The following is a 23667-nucleotide window of genomic DNA, read 5'->3' as shown; positions in this document are numbered from 1 at the left end:
ATAAAATAGAATAAAATTAAATTAAATATAGCAAATATTACAGATATATACACACTATGTACACGTCTATATTATGAATAGACAGTAAAGTAAAATATTGCACAGATGAAATTGCACTAGGTTATTAAAAACATACACAGTATGAAAAACTCATTGTATGATTCAAATGTCAGGCTGGTTCAAATATGAGAAAGTTCTTATTCTCAAGCAAACAGCATTATCAGTTTAAATGAGTCTTTTAGCAAAATACTGTCAATATTATTTCTAAACTGTCTGGAGTTTGAAGTTATTTGTTTAAAAGCTTTAAATTAAAATGTTCAAATGAATGATATATGAAGGTTTGTTTATAAAAGGATTTATCAAACTGTTTTATCCACTTTAAGAAAATAAGATAATTATAAGAGCCTCTTGATTGTGATGTTAGTTTTGTGAATGCAACCCCGGAACCTTTAATTCACTGAACATACATGAAACCACTCCGGAAGACTTTACGGACGGACCAGTTCGTCCCTCTTATATTATCTTCCGTCTCCTCCAAGCTGACAGATGTTATGAAATGTGAATAAGGCCACAGGTCAGGAGGACAGCCCGTCTTTAGAGAGCTGAGGACTTTATCTTAAAGAATGTTTTAAACAGAAACTTCGACCTTCATCATGAACCCGCAGATCCTCTGTTCCGGCTCCGGCTCCGCGGCGAGGAGAGTCCGGAACATTCTGGGAGCAGTTCTGGGGAGAGAGGGCTGGATGAAGAGAACACATGAGGTCAAACTCCTCAATACATCTTCAGGTAAATACTACTTATCTTTTTATACTCCTTCTGATAACTGAGGATTTTTATCTGAACTCAGTATTTATCATGTGTGTGACAGGAGAGTGGAAACACAGTGAAGTGGGTCAAAGGTTAAAGTCAGACAGGTGTGTTAAACATGTTACCTGAGTTACCTGGGGTTTAGCTTTATAACCTTTATTACAAGAACTAGCTAGTTAGCAAACACTGCTTCTTCTGATCCCCTGCAAACCTCACATTTCTTACATAGCATAGCATGTGTTCAATTATTTATGTCATTCATATTACATTAAACTACTCAATCAATCTTTATTGATATAGAATCAAATCCCAACAGATGTTCTCCTCAGACTCTTTCCAAACAGAGCAGGTCTAGACCGTACTCTATGTTCTATTATTAACAAAGAACCCAACATCAAGACCGGATCAGATCCAGTCCCATCTTCCAGACAGGACTCAGTCTGATCTCAGCTTAATCCACCATGAGCAGAGCACTTTGCAGCATTTAGCAAGTTACAGTGGCAAGGACAAACTTCCTTTAACAGGCAGAAACCTCCAGCAGGACCAGACTCATGTTAGACACACATCTGCTGAGACCGTGTTGGAGAGAGGGATAGAGGGAGATGAAGAGAGAGAGAGAGATGATAGTGGGGAGACGGATAGTAGTAGTTGTAGCAGCTGGAGTCTGGACCACGTCCACAGCAGCAGAGATCCAGAGGAACCTACGAGACAAGGGAGCTCAGGGACTCCAGAAAGGTCTATGAAAAGAGAGAAGAGAGGGAGACCAGAAGAAAGAAAGAGAGGAGAATAAATGGTGAAGGAAAGGATAGAAGGAAAGGACGGGGTGAGAAAAGGAGACATAAAGGATGAAGAAACATGGAAAGAAGAAAGGAATGAAAGAAAGAAGGAAAGGAATGAGAGAAAAAGGAATGAAAGGAAAAATGAATGAAACAAAGAAGGAAGAAATGAAAGAAAGAAAGAAAGAAAGGAGGAAGGAATGAAAAAAAAAGGAAGGAAAGAAAGAAAGAAAGGGGGAACAAGGGAGCTCAGGGACTCCAGAAAGGTCTATGGTTAGAAACTTTAATGGGACAGGAAGAGTTAAAGTGAGAGACAGGCAGAGAGAGGAGAGAGAGGGGAAGACAGGATCCCAGTGTGAAAGAAAGAAAGAAAGAAAGAAAGAAAGAAAGAGAGAAGTAAAGAGGAATAGAAAGGATGAATAACAGACCCAAAAAAGGAATCTACAGCAGAGATCCAGAGGAACCTACAAGACAAGGGAGCTCAGGGACTCCAGAAAGGTCTATGATTAGGATCCCAGTGTGTCAGTGCGCCAGTTCCCCCTGTAGTCTAAGCCTATAGCAGCATAACTAAGACCTGGTCCAAGCCTGATCCAGCTCTAACTATAAGCTTTATCAAAAAGGAAAGTTTGAAATTCTTAAAATTCCTAATTCCAAAGGACTGAAGGCTCTACCTCCCATACTACTTTTAGAGTATTTTTAAGTATGATGAGCAGGTCTGCACACATTTATAAGGTCAGGTTCTGATGTTGGACGAGAAGTCCTGGCTGGCAGTCTCCGTTCCACTTCGTCAGGGTCAGGACTCTGGGTGTCTTTCTGGTCCTGATGGAACACCTGACTTTAATATCTAAAAGATGTCACCACATGCTTTTGCTCATATATTGTATCTCATGGTCAGTTTCTAGGATGTCTCTCTGATGTTTTTTTAAACCAAATAAACTCACATTAAAGTGTTTCATGTCTTACAATGATATTCAGTTTGTGTGTCTTTACAATAAAGAGAAAGGAAGTGACCTCTGCTGCTTCCTGTTTGGTTAAGAAGCTGGTTCAACTGAAGAGTTTCCCTGCAGGCTGTTTTTTCTTACTGCAGACATTTTGACTGTTAAAGAAGCAGGACATGCAAATGAAGCTCCTCTGCTCACCTGACGGCTTGGAGGGTCTCTCAACAGCTCATCCTGCCCCTCAGTTACTAAGAAGATATGTCAATTCTAAGTCGGTAAGACCTGGTTAGAAATAAAGAAAGAAACCCAGTGCAGGAGGAGCAAGGCAAAGAAAAACACCAGGACCCTAAACTTGAATTTACTTAATGGAATTCCTTCATTCTGCTTTGACCTGTTGAGATGTCCTCCAAAATAAAACTCCACAGTGCACCAGATGTGATATTTTTCTTCCAAACAGCAGTTGGTTTAGTCAAACACCCTAAGGGTTCCCCACAGCTCTAATAAAAAGACAACACCGGTTTCTTATCTCTGTGACTCCGGCCTAAAAGCCTGAAGACGTTTGCGTAAGAAGCATAAACCAGGACTGTGTATGAACCACTCACAATCAGCCGTGTGTGTTCATACTGCTTCTGTGTCGAAGGCTAACTCTATTAAAAGTTGAACCTGTTCCTGAGTCGTCTTGATGATAACCTCGTCCTTCATCCTGATTGTTGCAGGCGACACAGTGAAGATCGGGGAGATCTCCTACAAACTCAAAACACCGAAGAATCCAGAGCTTGTTCCCGTCCAACACCGTAAGTCCTCTTTGTGTTCTTTGTTCAAAACACGTGAGCATGAAACAAGAAGAAACTAAATAAAGCTGACTCCTGGTTTCACTTTGGTCCGCTAGTGTCAGGCTCGTTGCCGCAGACTGTCGCTCAGCACCTGAGATGGATCATGCAGAAAGACCTTTTGGGGCAGGATGTGTTCCTCATCGGTCCCCCAGGCCCCCTGAGAAGATCCATAGCCATGCAGTACCTTGTGAGTACACACAGACACACAGACACACAGACACTATAAGAAAGATGTGTTATTATCTTAACACCAGGTGGGATATATAATCCCTCAACAAGTTTTGGGTCCACCTCAGGGCCTTCTCCCAGTTGGACGTGCCCTGAACACCTCTAAAGGGAGGCGTCCTGGAGGCATCCTTATCAAATACCTGGACCACCTCAGCTGACTCCTTTCAATGTGAAGGAGCAGCGGCTCTACTCAGAGCTACCTCTGGATGTCTGAGCTCCTGACCCTCTCTCTGAGGCTGAGCCCAGACACCCTTTAAAGGAAACTCATCTCAGCCTCTTGTGTCTGAGATCTCGTTCTTTCAGTCAGGACCCACAGCTCATGACCACAGGTGAGGGTTGGGACGTAGACCGACTGCTTTGCCTTCCAGCTCAGCTCCTTCTTCACCACGACGGTCCGTTACAAGACCCTGAGATACTTAAGCTCCCTCACTTGGGGTAAAGACTTGCTCCCCACCCAGAGAGAGCAATCCACTGTCTTCCAGCAGAGAACCACCTCAGACATAGACCTGTATTCGACCTCTTGGGTTATTGATTATTCTTGTATTCATTGAGGCTTATTAAAAGCATGGATCTGTTTCATGAGTCTCTGGAGTGCTGCTGCAGGAATCCAAAAGTGTCTCCTTGTCGTTGAGCAGGAGCTGACCAAACGGGAGGTGGAGTACGTGGCTCTGTCGAGGGACACCACAGAGACCGACCTGAAACAGAGGAGAGAGATCCGCTCAGGGACGGCCTTCTACATCGACCAGGTACATCCACACAACCATGCTCACAGTCTTCCTTTGTCTATCCAGCAGGGTTTGACATGAACCCAAAGTAGTGTGAGGTTTCTTTTTCAGAATACATGTAGTGTTTGATGACACAGGAACATCTCATTTATGAAGCTGGAAATGTGCATTTGGGTGTTATTCTGAGCTACTTTAGGAAAAACCGGCACAAGCACCAAATTAGCGTTGACATTGGCTGCATCCCAAAGCTCTAAAGTTCCATCCTTGCGTCCTCCACTTGCGTCCTCTAGTTGCATCCTCCACTTGCATCCTCTAGTTGCATCCTCCACTTGCATCCTCCACTTGCGTCCTCTAGTTGCATCCTCCACTTGCGTCCTCTAGTTGCATCCTCTAGTTGCATCCTCCACTTGCGTCTTCTAGTTGCATCCTCCACTTGCGTCCTCTAGTTGCATCCTCCACTTGCGTCCTCTAGTTGCATCCTCCGCTTGCGTCCTCTAGTTTCATCCTCCACTTGCGTTCCTCTAGTTGCATCCTCCACTTGCATCGTCTAGTTGCATCCTCCACTTGCATCCTCTAGTTGCATCCTCCACTTGCATCCTCTAGTTGCATCCTCCACTTGCATCCTCTAGTTGCATCCTCCACTTGCATCCTCTAGTTGCATCCTCCACTTGCGTCCTCTAGTTGCATCCTCCACTTGCATCCTCTAGTTGCATCCTCCACTTGCATCCTCTAGTTGCATCCTCCACTTGCGTCCTCTAGTTGCATCCTCCACTTGCGTCCTCTAGTTGCATCCTCCACTTGCGTCCTCTAGTTGCATCCTCCGCTTGCGTCCTCTAGTTTCATCCTCCACTTGCGTCCTCTAGTTGCATCCTCCACTTGCATCCTCTAGTTGCATCCTCCACTTGCATCCTCCACTTGCGTCCTCTAGTTGCATCCTCCACTTGCGTCCTCTAGTTGCATCCTCTAGTTGCATCCTCCACTTGCGTCCTCTAGTTGCATCCTCCACTTGCGTCCTCTAGTTGCATCCTCCGCTTGCGTCCTCTAGTTTCATCCTCCACTTGCGTCCTCTAGTTGCATCCTCCACTTGCGTCCTCTAGTTGCATCCTCCACTTGCGTCCTCTAGTTGCATCCTCCACTTGCGTCCTCTAGTTGCATCCTCTGCTTGCGTCCTCTAGTTTCATCCTCCACTTGCGTCCTCTAGTTGCATCCTCCACTTGCATCCTCTAGTTGCATCCTCCACTTGCATCCTCTAGTTGCATCCTCCACTTGCATCCTCTAGTTGCATCCTCCACTTGCGTCCTCTAGTTGCATCCTCCACTTGCATCCTCTAGTTGCATCCTCCACTTGCGTCCTCTAGTTGCATCCTCCACTTGCATCCTCTAGTTGCATCCTCCACTTGCGTCCTCTAGTTGCATCCTCCACTTGCATCCTCTAGTTGCATCCTCCACTTGCGTCCTCTAGTTGCATCCTCCACTTGCGTCCTCTAGTTGCATCCTCCACTTGCATCCTCTAGTTGCATCCTCCACTTGCGTCCTCTAGTTGCATCCTCCACTTGCATCCTCTAGTTGCATCCTCCACTTGCATCCTCTAGTTGCATCCTCCACTTGCGTCCTCTAGTTGCATCCTCTAGTTGCATCCTCCACTTGCATCCTCTAGTTGCATCCTCTAGTTGCATCCTCCACTTGCATCCTCTAGTTGCATCCTCCACTTGCGTCCTCTAGTTGCATCCTCCACTTGCGTCCTCTAGTTGCATCCTCCACTTGCATCCTCTAGTTGCATCCTCCACTTGCGTCCTCTAGTTGCATCCTCCACTTGCGTCCTCTAGTTGCATCCTCCACTTGCATCCTCTAGTTGCATCCTCCACTTGCATCCTCTAGTTGCATCCTCCACTTGCATCGTCTAGTTGCATCCTCCACTTGCGTCCTCTAGTTGCATCCTCCACTTGCGTCCTCTAGTTGCATCCTCCACTTGCGTCCTCTAGTTGCATCCTCCACTTGCATCCTCTAGTTGCATCCTCCACTTGCGTCTTAGTCCCTCCCACCAGAGATGTAAGGAAATGAAGAGAAGGAGAGAGGAAGTCCTCAGGTGATGTGAAGTTTCAGAGAAGTCCAAGTCGCTTAAGTATCCACTCGGTGTGAGTTTCACCTGAGGCAGCTTCAGGGCCAGGAAAACCTTGGTCACATGACTCCAGCTGTCCGGCGGTCCTGCACGGAGCAGGACTGCAGCGGATCGGAGCTGGACCGGACACAGATCTTGTGGAAGTCCCGTGTAAGAAAGGTTAATGAGTCTGCCTCAGAAACTTTCTCATGGACACATTTCTCAGAGATCTTCAGACGTTGGAGGAATTAAAAAACCACTTCAACATGAACTCAATCACATTGTTCGTTCTGCTCCTCTCATGCTACTTTTAGATTGATCGAGCTCCATGCAAACATACACCCACACACACACTCTGTTGCATTTGTAAGTCAAGTAACCATAGAGACCAGCACTTCCTCATTACCCAGGAGGCTTTCTCTGAGGAGAACTTTCTGTTCTCCATTCACTTCCATTCATTCCTCTCTGCTCCAGAAAACAAAATACAAGAATAATCCACATCAGAGCGATCATTAAACCCTGTCAGAGGGCTTCAAGGAGCCGAGGAGACAAGACATGATGAACGGAGTGATAATTAACAGTTACTCAGTTATGTCGTTATCCTCTGCTAATTAGCACACGGCTCTGCCCGTGTTAAAAAAGACATCAGTTGCATAACGGTGGAAAAAAAAGAACTCCATGGAAACAGGGTGAAGTTTTTCACAAAGCCAACTCTCAGATAATGAACTAGAAGGTAATGTACTGAAATGTCACTCCTGTTTTTATCTGAGGTGGTGACATCTGAAGAAAAGAAGGTTATTTGTGTCGCATGTATAAATATCTCAGAGGTTTCATCACCGTTTCTAAGAAGTTATAAAATGTGCTCGGTAAGAAGAATACATCTGTTCCTTCTTTAAACTGAACACTTTGATCATCTGAAAGAAAGCTTGGAGGATCGTTCATGAGCAGTTGTTGCATTTACTCTTTCATGCACATTCACAGCAGGGTAACTTTGGGTCCTGTAGCTTAATCCTGGTGTCCACTCTGCAGCCTGAACACTGAACAGTCACAGGCTTTAAAGGCGTCAGACGTGCAGTGCGTGAGTGTGTGAGTGTGTGAGGACTTGAGATGGTGAAAAAGAGGAATGCAACACACTTTTAAAGATAGCACAAAAATGCAGATGTTGAGTATGAATTTATGTCTTACAGTGTTTATACATTTAAGCAAACAAGCCTTAGGGTCAGGGTTTAGGGTAGTGTAGGTTTGCAGTGACCCTCCCGCCTCGTCCGATGACTGGGTAGTATGGAAAAGAGAGCCATGGAAATGCACGGGCTGCTGCATGTCGTCAAAGGGGCGGCTTTGGCTCAGTGGGTAGAGTCGGTCGTCTATCAATCGGAAGGTTGGCGTTTCGATCCCAGCTCCAGCAATCACATGCCGAAGTGTCCTTGAGCACTGAACCCAGAATTGCTCCCTCTGTTGTTCAGAGGTGTGTGAATGTGAACAAATGAGATCAACTAATACTGATGGTCCCTTACTGTATAGCAGCCTCTACCATCAGTGAGTGAATGGGTATGAATGGGTGAATGTGACTAGAAAAGCGCTATAAGTACAAGTCCATTTACCATCCAAAGCCAACTTCTGGCAACTTCCATGTCCTCTTTTAAATCTCATTTCAAAACCGCTTTTTTTTCGATGTGCTTTTATAGGAGATGTCACCTGAACGTGTTTTTATTCGTTTTCAGGAGGTATCACTGGCAGGATTTTATATTTTTTATTTATATTTTATATTTTATATATTTTATATTTTTTATATTTTTTTATTTCTTATTGTTTTATTGAATTTTTTTTAATCTTTTGTTGTTTTTTATTCTTCCAAAATTGTTTTTTTATTTTATTTGTCTTAATAATAATGATAATAATGATAATAATAATAATAATAATAATAATAATAATAATAATAATAATAATCTTCCTCATATTTCTCTTTTATTGTCTTTTAGCTTCTTTCTTATTTGTAAAGCACTTTGTAACCCTGTTTTGAAAAGTGCTGTATAAAAAAAGGCATGGCAACTTTATTTGTATAGCACATTTCATACACGAGGGCAACTCAATGTGCTTTACATTAAAACATGAAAAGCATTGGAAACATTCAGACAAGCATAAAAGAACACAATTAAAATGACAAATATAATAAAACAGAAAAGAAAAGGAAAATTGGAAATATATTAAAAATAAAATTAGGTTAAAGTGAGTTAAAATAAGCAAAGATAGAATAGAATAAAGATATTATTTTTTATTATGAATAATTTCTAAATATTATTAATGTTTAAAATGTATTTGTTTTATATTACTATTATTATTTAACTGTTATTATTTAAATATTATCATTATTTAGCTTTTTGTTTTTGTATTGTTTTTATTATTTTAAAAAATATATATTATTTTTGTTATCCAGAGCATTGAGAGCGGTTAGCAAACGCTCTTACAGCACAGTGTTTCCAGTCCCCCACAAAACCCTCCATAAACTTCAACTGGTTCAAAACTCAGCCGCCCGTATCATCACACGCACCGCCTCCATCCACCACATCACACCCATCCTACAACAGCTCCACTGGCTCCCCATCACAGACCGGATCAACTACAAAATACTTCTCCTCACCTTCAAATCCAAACACAACCTCGCCCCTCCATATCTCTCTGACCTCCTCCATACTGCCACACCCGTCCACACCCTCAGATCCTCCTCCATCCATCCACCTCACTGTCCCCCCTGCTTGCCTTGTTACCATGGGGACCAGAGCCTTCAGCCGCTCTGGAACTCTCTCCCACCTGACCTCTGTGACACTGACTCACTCCCACATTTTAAATCCAAACTCAAAACTCATCTGTTTAAACTGGCTTACTCCATCTGACCACAACTCCTCTGTCCATTCACTTATTTTATTTTCAAATGTTTTTATTGGATTTTTTCAATCAATTACAAGTTATACATTATGCAAAACATTTTGCAACCCACCCACCCCACCCCCCTGGGAGACTGGCCAACAAACCAAGAGTAAAAAAGGATAAATAACCAATTACATGAGTAGATAACAGCAAAATAATAACAAATATAATAATAGAGATAATGAAAATAATGATATGTATACACATACATGCACACACATATATAAAATGAATCACAAAAGGAAATTAAGCAAAATACAAGACAAAACGTACTAAAATAAAAAAACAAAATAAAATAAATACAATTTACTAAAAAGTCAGGATTCTACAGCAATTCTGCGTGCTTATGGTCAGCTGCTACAGGCTTTAAATTACAGTTCATGTAGTATAAACGTTATTATAATAGTCCAGGAATGGTTTCCATATTTTATGGAATTTATTAACCGAACCCTGAGAGGTGTATCTGAGCTTTTCCAGCTTCAAATGGCTCATTACCTCCTCAACCCAGCAGCTGTGCATAGGGGGCGAGCTAGATTTCCAATTAAATAGAATTAGACGTCTTGCCAAAAGTGACGAGAAGGCAACAGCGTGGACCTGAGCTTGTGTGAGATTCAGATCTCTCTGAGCAACGCCAAAAACTGCCAAAGTTGGCTCTGGGTCTATGGCTCTGTCACACATGTACGAAAGTGTTTCAAAGACCTTAGCCCAAGTCCAAAATGAGTGGATAAGGGTCGCTGGATCTCGGTTACACCGTTGACAGGTTGGGTCAGATTCTGGATAAATTTGGGCAAGCCTACTCTTAGACAGATGCAATCTATGAAATACTTTAAATTGGATCACACTATGTCTGACACATAGTGAACCAGTCCTGATGAAAGTTAGTGAACCGGTCCTGATGAAAGTTAGAGAACCGGTCCTGATGAAAGTTAGTGAACCGGTCCTGATGAAAGTTAGAGAACCGGTCCTGATGAAAGTTAGTGAACCAGTCCTGATGAAAGTCAGTGAACTGGTCCTGATGAAAGTCAGTGAACTAGTCCTTGGGAAAGTTAGTGAACCGGTCCTGATGAAAGTTAGTGAACTGGTCCTTGGGAAAGTTAGTGAACCGGTCCTGATGAAAGTTAGTGAACCATTCCTGATGAAAGTTAGTGAACTGGTCCTGATGAAAGTCAGTGAACTGGTCCTTGGGAAAGTTAGTGAACCGGTCCTGATGAAAGTTAGTGAACCGGTCCTGGGGACAGTTATTAGAACGGTTTTGATGAAAGTTAGTGAAATGGTCCTGATGAAAGTTAGTGAACTGGTCCTGATGAAAGTTAGTGAACCGGTCCTGATGAAAGTTAGTGAACCGGTCCTGGGGACAGTTATTAGAACGGTTTTGATGAAAGTTAGTGAACCGGTCCTGATGAAAGTTAGTGAACCGGTCCTGGGGACAGTTATTAGAACGGTTCTGATGATAGTTAGTGAACCGGTCCTGATGAAAGTTAGTGAACCGGTCCTGATGAAAGTTAGTGAACCTGTCCTGATGAAAGTTAGTGAACCTGGGGAAAGTTAGTGAACCGGTCCTGATGAAAGTTAGTGAACCTGTCCTGATGAAAGTTAGTGAACCGGTCCTGATGAAAGTTAGTGAACCAGTCCTGATGAAAGTTAGTGAACCAGTCCTGATGAAAGTTAGTGAACCAGTCCTGATGAAAGTTAGTGAACTGGTCCTGATGAAAGTTAGTGAACCGGTCCTGATGAAAGTTAGTGAACCGGTCCTGATGAAAGTTAGTGAACCGGTCCTGATGAAAGTTAGTGAACCAGTCCTGATGAAAGTTAGTGAACCAGTCCTGATGAAAGTTAGTGAACCAGTCCTGATGAAAGTTAGTGAACTGGTCCTGATGAAAGTTAGTGAACTGGTCCTGATGAAAGTTAGTGAACTGGTCCTGATGAAAGTTAGTGAACTGGTCCTGATGAAAGTTAGTGAACTGGTCCTGATGAAAGTTAGTGAACCAGTCCTGATGAAAGTTAGTGAACCGGTCCTGATGAAAGTTAGTGAACCAGTCCTGATGAAAGTTAGTGAACCAGTCCTGATGAAAGTTAGTGAACCAGTCCTGATGAAAGTTAGTGAACCGGTCCTGATGAAAGTTAGTGAACCAGTCCTGATGAAAGTTAGTGAACCAGTCCTGATGAAAGTTAGTGAACCAGTCCTGATGAAAGTTAGTGAACCAGTCCTGATGAAAGTTAGAGAACCGGTCCTGATGAAAGTTAGAGAACCGGTCCTGATGAAAGTTAGTGAACCAGTCCTGATGAAAGTTAGTGAACTGGTCCTGATGAAAGTTAGTGAACCAGTCCTGATGAAAGTTAGTGAACCAGTCCTGATGAAAGTTAGTGAACTGGTCCTGATGAAAGTTAGTGAACTGGTCCTGATGAAAGTTAGTGAACTGGTCCTGATGAAAGTTAGTGAACTGGTCCTGATGAAAGTTAGTGAACTGGTCCTGATGAAAGTTAGTGAACCAGTCCTGATGAAAGTTAGTGAACCGGTCCTGATGAAAGTTAGTGAACCAGTCCTGATGAAAGTTAGTGAACCAGTCCTGATGAAAGTTAGTGAACCAGTCCTGATGAAAGTTAGTGAACCGGTCCTGATGAAAGTTAGTGAACCAGTCCTGATGAAAGTTAGTGAACCGGTCCTGATGAAAGTTAGAGAACCGGTCCTGATGAAAGTTAGTGAACCAGTCCTGATGAAAGTTAGTGAACTGGTCCTGATGAAAGTCAGTGAACTGGTCCTTGGGAAAGTTAGTGAACCGGTCCTGATGAAAGTTAGTGAACCGGTCCTGGGGACAGTTATTAGAACGGTTCTGATGATAGTTAGTGAACCGGTCCTGATGAAAGTTAGTGAACCTGTCCTGATGAAAGTTAGTGAACCTGGGGAAAGTTAGTGAACTGGTCTTGATGAAAGTTAGTGAACTGGTCCTGATGAAAGTTAGTGAACTGGTCCTGATGAAAGTTAGTGAACCAGTCCTGATGAAAGTTAGTGAACCGGTCCTGATGAAAGTTAGTGAACCAGTCCTGATGAAAGTTAGTGAACCAGTCCTGATGAAAGTTAGTGAACCAGTCCTGATGAAAGTTAGTGAACCAGTCCTGATGAAAGTTAGTGAACCAGTCCTGATGAAAGTTAGTGAACCGGTCCTGATGAAAGTTAGAGAACCGGTCCTGATGAAAGTTAGTGAACCGGTCCTGATGAAAGTCAGTGAACTGGTCCTGATGAAAGTCAGTGAACTGGTCCTTGGGAAAGTTAGTGAACCGGTCCTGATGAAAGTTAGTGAACCGGTCCTGGGGACAGTTATTAGAACGGTTTTGATGAAAGTTAGTGAAATGGTCCTGATGAAAGTTAGTGAACTGGTCCTGATGAAAGTTAGTGAACCGGTCCTGATGAAAGTTAGTGAACCGGTCCTGGGGACAGTTATTAGAACGGTTCTGATGATAGTTAGTGAACCGGTCCTGATGAAAGTTAGTGAACCTGGGGAAAGTTAGTGAACCGGTCCTGATGAAAGTTAGTGAACCGGTCCTGATGAAAGTTAGTGAACCGGTCCTGATGAAAGTTAGTGAACCGGTCCTGATGAAAGTTAGTGAACCTGTCCTGATGAAAGTTAGTGAACCTGTCCTGATGAAAGTTAGTGAACCTGTCCTGATGAAAGTTAGTGAACCTGTCCTGATGAAGGTTAGTGAACCTGTCCTGATGAAGGTTAGTGAACCTGTCCTGATGAAGGTTAGTGAACCTGTCCTAATGAAAGTTAGTGAACCGGTCCTGAGCAAAGTTAGTGAACCGGTCCTGGGGAAAGTTAGTGAACCTGGGGAAAGTTAGTGAACCGGTCCTGATGAAAGTTAGTGAACCGGTCCTGATGAAAGTTAGTGAACCTGTCCTGATGAAGGTTAGTGAATCTGTCCTGATGAAGGTTATTGAACCTGTCCTGATGAAGGTTAGTGAACCTGTCCTGATGAAAGTTAGTGAACCGGTCCTGAGCAAAGTTAGTGAACCGGTCCTGATGAAGGTTATTGAACCTGTCCTGATGAAAGTTAGTGAACCGGTCCTGGGGAAAGTTAGTGAACCTGGGGAAAGTTAGTGAACCTGTCCTGATGAAGGTTAGTGAACCGGTCCTGATGAAAGTTAGTGAACCGGTCCTGATGAAGGTTAGTGAACCGGTCCTGATGAAAGTTAGTGAACCGGTCCTGATGAAAGTTAAATTGGATCACACTATGTCTGACACATATTGAGGTTTTGTGGATCATTGCAATAGACGATTTCCAGATTTCATCTGAGATCTTCTCGCCAAAGTCATCCTCCCATTTTGTCCATTCACTTAAAGCTTTTTAAATTGTGTTTTATTTCCTGTTTGTTATTTAAACTCTGTTTGTTTTTAATGTTGTAAGGTGACCTTGAGTGCCAAGAAAGGCGCCTATAATTAAAATGCATTATTATTATTATTATGACGGCCCGTGTTTATTGTTTCCTTTTAAAGCAGATTATAAATATTTAATACACGTTTGTTATAACTGGACTATAACATCATCATAAAGACCTTTGAGGCATATCTGTGAATAATGATGAATAAACTCAGCAGTAAGTGTAAAGAGATAACTCACTGAAACTTCACAGACTCGTGTGTCGTCTAATGAGCTGTGGGCAGAGCGTGTTCCCGTGTGATCTGGCGTGTGTCGCCGTGTGAGTCGGTGTTTTTGGATGGAACTTGTTCTCTGTTCTTGGTGTGTATTTTTACATCCCCGTGGGTGTGATCAGTGTTTATAAGAACATGTTACAGTCTGATTCTGTGAGGGTTTAAAGATGTGTGGGCGGAAATTAACGAAGGTTTCTCTGTGAGGAGAGTTTGGGATCGTAGGAGGTGTGTATGCGTGAGAGTGTGTGTGTGTGTGTGTGTTTGTGTCTTAACTAGAACATCCAAGTTCTCCTCAGGGCCCTGTGCTGATTTGCAGCCCTATATTCAGACCCATCGTGTCAGTCCCTGTGCTTACTCCTCCCTGCCCCTCGCTCCCTTTCAGACTCTCAGTTTCTTTTCCTTCTCCTCATTCAGTCCAAGCGTCGCCCCACCCAACACGTTCCAGTGTAGGATGGAGTCACATGGACGGAATTGCATGCTTGTTGTATCTCTGACATCTCCGGTCACCTCTCTGCGGTTATGTAACACAGCTAACCTGTGAACGTCTCCAGAGACAAAGCTAGTGTTTCTCATCAGCATGGGAGGATTTCTGGTGATCTAGAAAGAAATCCATACGCTGGTCACTGCAGCAACATGAAATGAGTTTAATCAGACCTATTCATGTGTTTTCTGTGCTTCTGCATGAGTTCAGAACTGGAGTAAATCAAATGTAAGGATGCAAAAGTTCTTTAGAAACCCTTATTTCTTAGTCTGCAAAAGCTGGAGCGAAGTGGTCTTAACTGCTGAGTGAACTCAAACTGAACATGCATGGAGGTAAAAACAGAAAGGGTTTGTTGCACATTAGTTTGGGAATGTGGGCCACGCAAATGGAACAGAACAGCTCTTAAACTGTAAAGCTGCATGGCAGAACTAATGGTGACCTTTCAGATGGCCTGAAGTAATCTGAGAGGGAAGCATTTGAAGCTTTGAATCTCTTCAGTTTAGTTTGTTTTTGCTTTTATGGTTCTGAACTTTTCTTAAAGCGCTCGAGTCGTGCAGATCTGTGACATACCTGCAAACCGTCAGGCACAGAACTAGTTCCATGTATGTTCTCAACTTGACATGAATATAGGAATAAATCTGTGCATGTGCAGAATCTGAAAATTATTCATTTGAGTGCTGAGTCACAAAATACTTCAGAATCAGGACTTCTATCATTTATTACTTTAATCACTCTGTAGTCTCCGGGGCAACAGGACCATGGGACGCCCGGAGCAGAGGAGGCTGAAGTGTAGTATGTGAACGCAGAGGAGCTCGGCTCAGGGTGTCAGATGGAGCTGTTTGTCTAAACTCTGAGCTGTCTGGGGAAAGTTAGTGAACCGGTCCTGATGAAACCGGTCCTGATGAAAGTTAGTGAACTGGTCCTGATGAAAGTTAGTGAACCGGTCCTGATAAAAGTTAGTGAACCGGTCCTGATGAAAGTTAGTGAACCGGTCCTGATGAAAGTAAGTGAACCGGTCCTGATGAAAGTTAGTGAACCGGTCCTGATGAAAATGAGTGAACCTGTCCTGATAAAACCGGTCCTGATGAAAGTTAGTGAACCGGTCCTGATGAAAGTTAGTGAATCTGTCCTGATGAAACCGGTCCTGATGAAAGTTAGTGAACCGGTCCTGATGAAAGGTAGTGAACCGGTCCTGATGAAAGTTAGCGAATCTGTCCTGATGAAACCAGTCCTGATGAAAGTTAGTGAACCGGTCCTGATGAAGGTTAGTGAACCGGTCCTGATGAAAGGTAGTGTACTGGTCCTGATGAAAGTTAGTGAATCTGTCCTGATGAAACCGGTCCTGATGAAAGCTAGTGAACCGGTCCTGATGAAGGTTAGTGAACCGGTCCTGATGAAAGTTAGTGAACCGGTCCTGATGATAGTTAGTGAACTGGTCCTGATGAAAGTTAGTGAACCGGTCCTGATGATAGTTAGTGAACTGGTCCTGATGAAAGTTAGTGAACCGGTCCTGATGAAAGTTAGTGAACCGGTCCTGATGAAGGTTAGTGAACCGGTCCTGATGAAAGTTAGTGAACCGGTCCTGATGAAAGTTAGTGAACCGGTCCTGATGAAAGTTAGTGAACTGGTCCTGATGAAGGTTAGTGAACCGGTCCTGATGAAAGTTAGTGAACCGGTCCTGATGAAAGTTAGTGAACCGGTCCTGATTAAAGTTAGTGAACCGGTCCTGATGAAAGTTAGTGAACTGGTCCTGATGAAGGTTAGTGAACCGGTCCTGATGAAAGTTAGTGAACCGGTCCTGATGATAGTTAGTGAACCGGTCCTGATGAAAGTTAGTGAACCGGTCCCGATGATAGTTAGTGAACTGGTCCTGATGAAAGTTAGTGAACCGGTCCTGGGGAAAGTTAGTGAACCGGTCCTGGGGAAAGTTAGTGGACCGGTCCTGATGAAAGTTAGTGAACCGGTCCTGATGATAGTTAGTGAACCGGTCCTGATGAAAGTTAGTGAACCGGTCCTGATGATAGTTAGTGAACTGGTCCTGATGAAAGTTAGTGAACCGGTCCTGATGAAAGTTAGTGAACCGGTCCTGATGATAGTTAGTGAACTGGTCCTGATGAAAGTTAGTGAACCGGTCCTGATGATAGTTAGTGAACTGGTCCTGATGAAAGTTAGTGAACCGGTCCTGGGGAAAGTTAGTGAACCGGTCCTGGGGAAAGTTAGTGGACCGGTCCTGATGAAAGTTAGTGAACCGGTCCTGATGAAAGTTAGTGAACCGGTCCTGATGAAGGTTAGTGAACCGGTCCTGATGAAAGTTAGTGAATCTATCCTGATGAAACCAGTCCTGATGAAAGTTAGTGAACCGGTCCTGATGAAAGTTAGTGAATCTATCCTGATGAAACCAGTCCTGATGAAAGTTAGTGAACCGGTCCTGATTAAAGTTAGTGAACTGGTCCTGATGAAAGTTAGTGAACCGGTCCTGATGAAAGTTAGTGAACCTGGGGAAAGTTAGTGAACCGGTCCTGATGAAAGTTAGTGAACCTGGGGAAAGTTAGTGAACCGGTCCTGGGGAAAGTTGACTCAGTGTTTCATTTCTGATTGGGTGGATATTTATTAGGTAATAAATACCAGGTTAAAGCAGACCCCTTAAAACCCAGTTTGAAAACGTGTTAAGAACATAATTGAACATATTTGAAAATGGATCGAAGTTGAGTTCTAATATTTCTACATAGTTTTGAGTATTTACATATGGTCTGAAATATCATAGGTAGAATGTTTTGGTGGATTTTGGTTTCCAGAGCCTTTAAGTTCCACACACAGAGCATGCATTATGAGATAAGAATACAACATCACAGCTAACAAGACATTTTCATCCATTCACATCATGCCTCCTCCTCTCATCAGTATCACACTCCTTCCCCCCCCCGTTAGCTTAACGTCTGCTGAAGCTGCCGGGTGTCTCCTCGGATGTTCTTTCTAAGCATCAGGCAGAAAACAAGGTCCGTCTGTGCGCTCTCCCCGTCCCTCTCACCATCCTGCGTCACTTACATTTCTAACAATTATCTGATTACAGCGTTGGTGCTGAAAATGGAACCCGAGTTAAATATAGAGCATCTGGTCCTCACTATAGTTTTATGGCTCTGCTTCCCACACAGCCTGCCTCGTATTTACATGTTCACCTAATTATATGGCCACTTGCTCTGCGGTGCGACCAGACAGCTAAAGTTTCCTGCCTCTTGACGTCAGATGTGCTTTTTGGGTCCTGCAGAAATGTGCGCCGTGTGCACACACACACACTTACACACACACACTGTTCAAACTAAACTGAGAGTAGCTGAGTTTTTTTTCCCACATTTGATGGTTGAAAATAGGCCGTCTTAAAACAGCTGAGACTGTTTTGAAGCCTGGTTTGGAAAGTTTGGTGGAAGATCTGACCACAATGAGCTGAAGACATCCTTCAGTGCAGGCTGCTTTTGTCACTGCAGCATGAGGAGCAAGAAGAAGTGGTGCATCGTCTGATTGCTCTTTCTGTAAATGTTTTCAGTACTGTTAACATTTACAAAAGGTCATAGGTCAAGCTTCATGATGGAGCAGCAGATCTGACCAGAGGTTGAAGTGATTGCTTTGACGAATGAGTCCAACATCCCCCTCCTACATCCCTGAGTACTGATTGAATCCAATGATTAGCCTTCCCCTGTCACGTCTCTGTCCTCAGTGTGCTGTAAGGGCAGCAACAGAAGGTCGAGTCCTGGTCCTGGAGGGTCTGGAGAAGGCAGAGAGAAACGTCCTGCCGGTCCTCAACAACCTGCTGGAGAACAGGGAGATGCAGCTGGAGGACGGACGCTTCCTGATGGCAGCTGAGAGATACGACAAGCTGCTGCAGGTCGGAGCATTTTATAGACCTGTTGCATACAAAGTGAATTTAATATAAGATGTGTAAAATGATTGGGGTGTTGAATACCTCGATGCCTTGCAGGATCACACCAAAGAGGAGATGGACAGCTGGAAGATCGTTCGTGTGAGCGAGGACTTTCGGGTCATTGCGCTCGGTCTTCCTGTCCCCAAATACAAGGGCAACCCGCTGGACCCCCCTCTCCGCTCCCGCTTCCAAGCCAGAGACATCTACTACCTACCGTTCAAGGTCAGTCCAGGAATAACCAGATCATTTGACACTTAGAAATATTCAATTACTATCTATCTTTATTTATATAGCACCAAATCCCAATAAACGTTCTCCTCAGACTCTTTCCAAACAGAGCCGGTCTAGACCGTACTCTATGTTCCATTATTAACAAAGACCCAACATCAAGACCGGATCAGATCCAGTCCCATCTTCCAGACAGGACTCAGTCTGATCTCATCTTAATCCACCATGAGCAGAGCACTTTGCAGCATTTAGCAAGTTACAGTGGCAAGGACAAACTTCCTTTAACAGGCAGAAACCTCCAGCAGGACCAGACTCATGTTAGACACACATCTGCTGAGACCGTGTTGGAGAGAGGGATAGAGGGAGATGAAGAGAGAGAGAGATGATAGTGGGGAGACGGATAGTAGTAGTTGTAGCAGCTGGAGTCTGGACCACGTCCACAGCAGCAGAGATCCAGAGGAACCTACGAGACAAGGGAGCTCAGGGACTCCAGAAAGGTCTAAGAAAAGAGAGAAGAGAGGGAGACCAGAAGAAAGAAAAAGAGGAGAATAAATGGTGAAGGAAAGGACAGAAGGAAAGGAGACATAAAGGATGAAGGAAGAAAGAAAGAAAGAAAGAAAGAAAGACCCAAAAAAGGAATCTACAGAAGAGATCCAGAGGAACCTACGAGACAAGGGAGCTCAGGGACTCCAGAAAGGTCTATGAAAAGAGAGAAGTGAAGGAGACCAGAAGAAAGAAAAAGAGGAGAATAAGAGGTTAAGGAAAGGATAGACTGAAAGTACGGGGTAAGAAAAGGAGACGTAAAGAATGAATAAACATGGAAAGAAGAAAGGAATGAAAGGAAAAATAAATGAAAGAAAGAAAGAAAGGAGGAAGGAATGAAAAAAGGAAAAGAAAGGAAGGAAGGAAGAAAGAAAGAAAGAAAGAAAGGATGAATGACAGACCCCAAAAAAGGAATCTACAGCAGAGATCCAGAGGAACCTACGAGACAAGGGAGCTCAGGGACTCCAGAAAGGTCTATGGTTAGTAACTTTAATGGGACAGGAAGAGTTAAAGTGAGAGACAGGCAGAGAGAGGAGAGAGAGGGAAAGACAGGATCCCAGTGTGTCAGTCTAAGCCTATAGCAGCATAACTAAGACCTGGTCCAAGCCTGATCCAGCTCTAACTATAAGCTTTATCAAAAAGGAAAGTTTGAAGCCTACTCTTAAAAGTAGAGAGGGTGTCTGCCTCCTGGACCCTGACTGGTAGATGATTCCAAAGGAGAAGGGCCTGATAACTGAAGGCTCTACCTCCCATACTACTTTTAGAGACTTAGGTATGAGCAGACTACTGTCTTATATCAAAATATTCACAGATTTGTGGCTCATGTAGTAAAAATCTCAATATTTTGGACACACACACACACTGCTGAATGTTGTGTCATATCTCAGTCTGCAGAGACTCGACCTTGATTTTGCAGCTTAGCTTGTGAAGTGTGAAAAAAAGACTCTCTGCATCTGTTATTTCTAAGTGTGAAAACATTGATTTAAACTTTTTTAAATCCAGGACCAGTTGGAGCTGTTGTACACAGCAGGACCAAACATCGCTGCAGAGAGGTAAAGAACATGTTGGCCTCTTTCAAACACCTCATGACTTGTCTGTGTTCAGTCTCAGAAGCTCTTCATGAGTCTCTTTCATCTCTCTCCTTTACGACAGGGTGTCCCAGCTGCTCTCTTTGGCTACAACTTTATGCTCCCAGGAATCCTCCAGCCTTGGCCTGCCTGACTTCCCCGTAGACAACCTGATCCCTGCCCTCCACGTGCTGGTGAGACTCCAGGAAGGACCTGGTTTTAATTACACAAAAACCTCTCTGGATTCTCATGACTTATGATCTTTTCCTTCTTTGCTGCAGAACTCCTTCCCCATGCTGTCCTCCCAGCAGCTCATCCAGAGACTCTACCCGTACAACAGCATCCTAGGAAAGGAGGGACGCACCGCTGTGGAGGGGGTACTCAGTGTAAGCCAAAATAAAAGTCATCGGCTATGCTTGTGAAGGTCTGAACATAAGATGAGATGAATTATTCAGAGGTTCTCTTTTTGTGTGTCTCTCTCTCTCTCAGAGGTTTGAGCTCTCGGACGGTCAACGTCTGCCGGCATCCAGCGCCATTTTGAACGTATCCAAGCCAGCAGATCTTGAGGGTCATGCAGATGTCAAATTACGAATCGCTGAACAGGAGATCACCTTTCAGGTAACAGCAGACTGATTTAAACTGCAGCTCATGCATGGCGCCAAAGGGTGCATTTTGCATGGAGATGTCTATTTCTGTAAGTTCAATTATGTCTTTGAGCTTCATCTGAATTTGAAACATGGATATTATTTGTTTTGTGGATCCTTCAGAATAAAAGACTCTTCATGTTTTGAATTTGAGATAAACACAAAGTACTTGTACTGAAAGAAAGGATGAGAGCTCAGTGAAGAAACCCGCCCCACTATGCCCTCTACTGATCAGCTTACTACCCTACCCCATGTCTCCTGATGTCCACCAAAGCCTGAGATAGAAAGGACAGATGGGGAGCGAGAGCCAGCACATCACTGGGGTTATCAAGTGGGCTCCATGACACCTCAGAGAGGCTAAACAGTTAGCTTTAGAGTCCCAGAGCAACCCCTCTCCATGCCAGCTCCCACTGTCCATCATATCCACCAGCAGAACACCCCACTTTAAAAACCCAAACCATACATAGTGCCACGTTCAATGGACCCAGTACATGCAAGCTTAAGGTAGTGACAACACAGCCCCCAACACCCAACACACAACAAGAGACTAAGATAGCTGCAGGGATGAATTGGAGAGGTCAGAGTTTTCTTTCTCATATGTATTTGTGATGTTTTCTTGCTGCAGCTTCATCTGGGGACCAAAGTCTGGCAGAGAAACTGTTCAAAAAAAGTATAAATGTGAGTCAAACAGTGAATGGGAGTATTCCTGTAACTGCAGACTGGATTAGAAACTAGGAATAACTTCTAACTTCACTTAGGAACTAGAATATGTGTATAGACATTAGACAGTTCTCATAGGAGCCCACGCACTGGCTCACATTGTATCATATGCTTCCCCATGTTGTCTCTGACTGTGTTGGACTGTAGAGTCTTTGAAGGAAACAACCTTATCAGTTCCTCTCTTGGGGTGAAACCTCTGAGTGTTTGTGAATGAGTCACTGTTTCACTGTGTGGGGTTTGGAGGAACAGAGAGCTCCGTCTTCTAAGAATAGAGCGTCTGATTTTCAAGCCAAACAGATGATGTCACTCTCACGAATCCTTCTGAAGTTGTGTTTCCTTCATGTGTTGCTGTATTTCCCCTGACTTCTGTCCAGCGCTGACTCTCTCCTGGATTGTTTGATCACATGAGATTTGTTTCCCTGTCTTGATCGAACTTCAGGTCGCTGCAGGCCGGAAGGAGCTGCGCCCGCCCAACAGCAACCCCACCTTCATCAGCACGCCGAGTCACTCCCAGCTGCTGACTGAGATGATGCAGTCACACATGGCGAAAGACATCTGTCTGATCGGAGCTAAGGTAGCACACACACGATGTACACACACACACAGCACACCTGAAGTATGAGAGCTCTGCTCCTAATAAAGGTAATGTTGTGATTTTCAGGGCTGTGGAAAGTCGATGATCGCCAAAGAGTTTGCAGAGATGTTGGGTTACAGCATCGAGCCAGTCATGCTCTACCAGGTAAGTTACATCCACAAAAACTAAGAGTGAAAGGAGTTTTACCAAATGATTTCATGCATATTGTTGCACGTTTTTAAATGCCTTTGCAGCTGAGGCTTTTATAACATGATTTATTTTAATGAGCATCCATTCAGCAGTAATTGCAGTCGTTTATTTCAGTCAGCATCAAAGATTTCTCCCCAAAAAAACCCCACAGAGGTTACATTAAAACTACATTCAAGGATTGAACCAGCTGAAAAGATGTTGGCTGAAGTTTGAGTGTCTTTTTCCGACCCTTTTGATAAACATATTATGTCAGGAAATCATTAAACCACAGTTTATTAAAAGCAAAACAACAAAAACAAGGTTTCAAACATTTTGAGTATCAAAATAAAAATAAAACTGAGGTTCTGAGTTTTTTATGCTCCACAAGTAAGACGCCAAATAAGACACAACCATGAGATTCAATCTTACTGATCCTTGACTAAAACACTGATTGTCATAAATTATCTTTACATTTGTTTTTCACTTTCACTAGTTCAAATTTTTTTTGGGATCAACAGCACATTTTTCAATCTTTATTCAAGCTATTCCACTATAGTTGTAGCTATGTCAAATGTGTCTGAAAGCACATAACCAGCATAAACTTGTACAGTTTATAGCCTGTGTTAGCCTGAGCCCTGAGGTTGAGTGACCCAGAGAGTGAAAGCAGAGCAGAGGTAACAAGCTAAATGGAAAAGATAAAGGTGACTAATTTATATTAATTTAATTACATTTTTTATTAATATTTTTGTAATTATTCATGTATTTACTCACTAACTTACTTTTTATTTATTTATTTTCAAATGAACTTGCGTACTTATTTATTTACTTACTCACTAACTTATTTATTAATTTAGTTACTTACTTACTTATTTATTTATTTACTTATTTATTTATTTATTTACTAGTTTACTTTTTTATTTATTTACTTATTTATTTATTTATTTATTTACTTATTTATTTATTTATTTACTAGTTTACTTATTTACTTATTTATTTATTTATTTATTTACTTTTTATTTATTTATTTATTTACTAGTTTACTTATTTACTTATTTATTTATTTATTTATTTATTTACTAGTTTACTTATTTACTTATTTATTTATTTATTTATTTATTTACTAGTTTACTTATTTACTTATTTACTTATTTATTTATTTATTTACTAGTTTACTTATTTACTTATTTATTTATTATTTATTATTACTAGTTTACTTATTTACTTTATTATTTATTTACTTATTTACTTAGTTTACTTATTTACTTTATTTATTATTTATTTACTAGTTTACTTATTACTTTATTTATTTTTACTTTTATTTCTTATT

The 23667-nt window shown here is 42.6% G+C and overlaps 1 protein-coding gene across 1 annotated transcript in view; it reads left to right on the top strand.

Moving 5' to 3' along the window:
* Window positions 1-492: 492 nt before the first annotated feature.
* The window catches only part of vwa8 (von Willebrand factor A domain containing 8), a 24971-nt gene continuing 1796 nt past the window's right edge, over window positions 493-23667 (top strand). Inside the window, exons 1-12 of the mRNA XM_034694074.1 lie at window positions 493-786; window positions 3238-3315; window positions 3411-3541; window positions 4218-4328; window positions 18172-18339; window positions 18433-18597; window positions 20149-20198; window positions 20299-20407; window positions 20495-20599; window positions 20703-20831; window positions 22017-22151; window positions 22239-22316. Coding sequence (XP_034549965.1) covers window positions 654-786; window positions 3238-3315; window positions 3411-3541; window positions 4218-4328; window positions 18172-18339; window positions 18433-18597; window positions 20149-20198; window positions 20299-20407; window positions 20495-20599; window positions 20703-20831; window positions 22017-22151; window positions 22239-22316 — 1392 coding nt within the window. The 5' untranslated portion in view covers window positions 493-653. The remainder of the gene's footprint in view (window positions 787-3237; window positions 3316-3410; window positions 3542-4217; window positions 4329-18171; window positions 18340-18432; window positions 18598-20148; window positions 20199-20298; window positions 20408-20494; window positions 20600-20702; window positions 20832-22016; window positions 22152-22238; window positions 22317-23667) is intronic.

This window comes from Notolabrus celidotus, chromosome 10 (genome assembly GCF_009762535.1).
Source record: "Notolabrus celidotus isolate fNotCel1 chromosome 10, fNotCel1.pri, whole genome shotgun sequence".
Taxonomy (NCBI): domain Eukaryota; kingdom Metazoa; phylum Chordata; class Actinopteri; order Labriformes; family Labridae; genus Notolabrus; species Notolabrus celidotus.
This window is presented reverse-complemented; position numbering and strand designations above follow the sequence as displayed.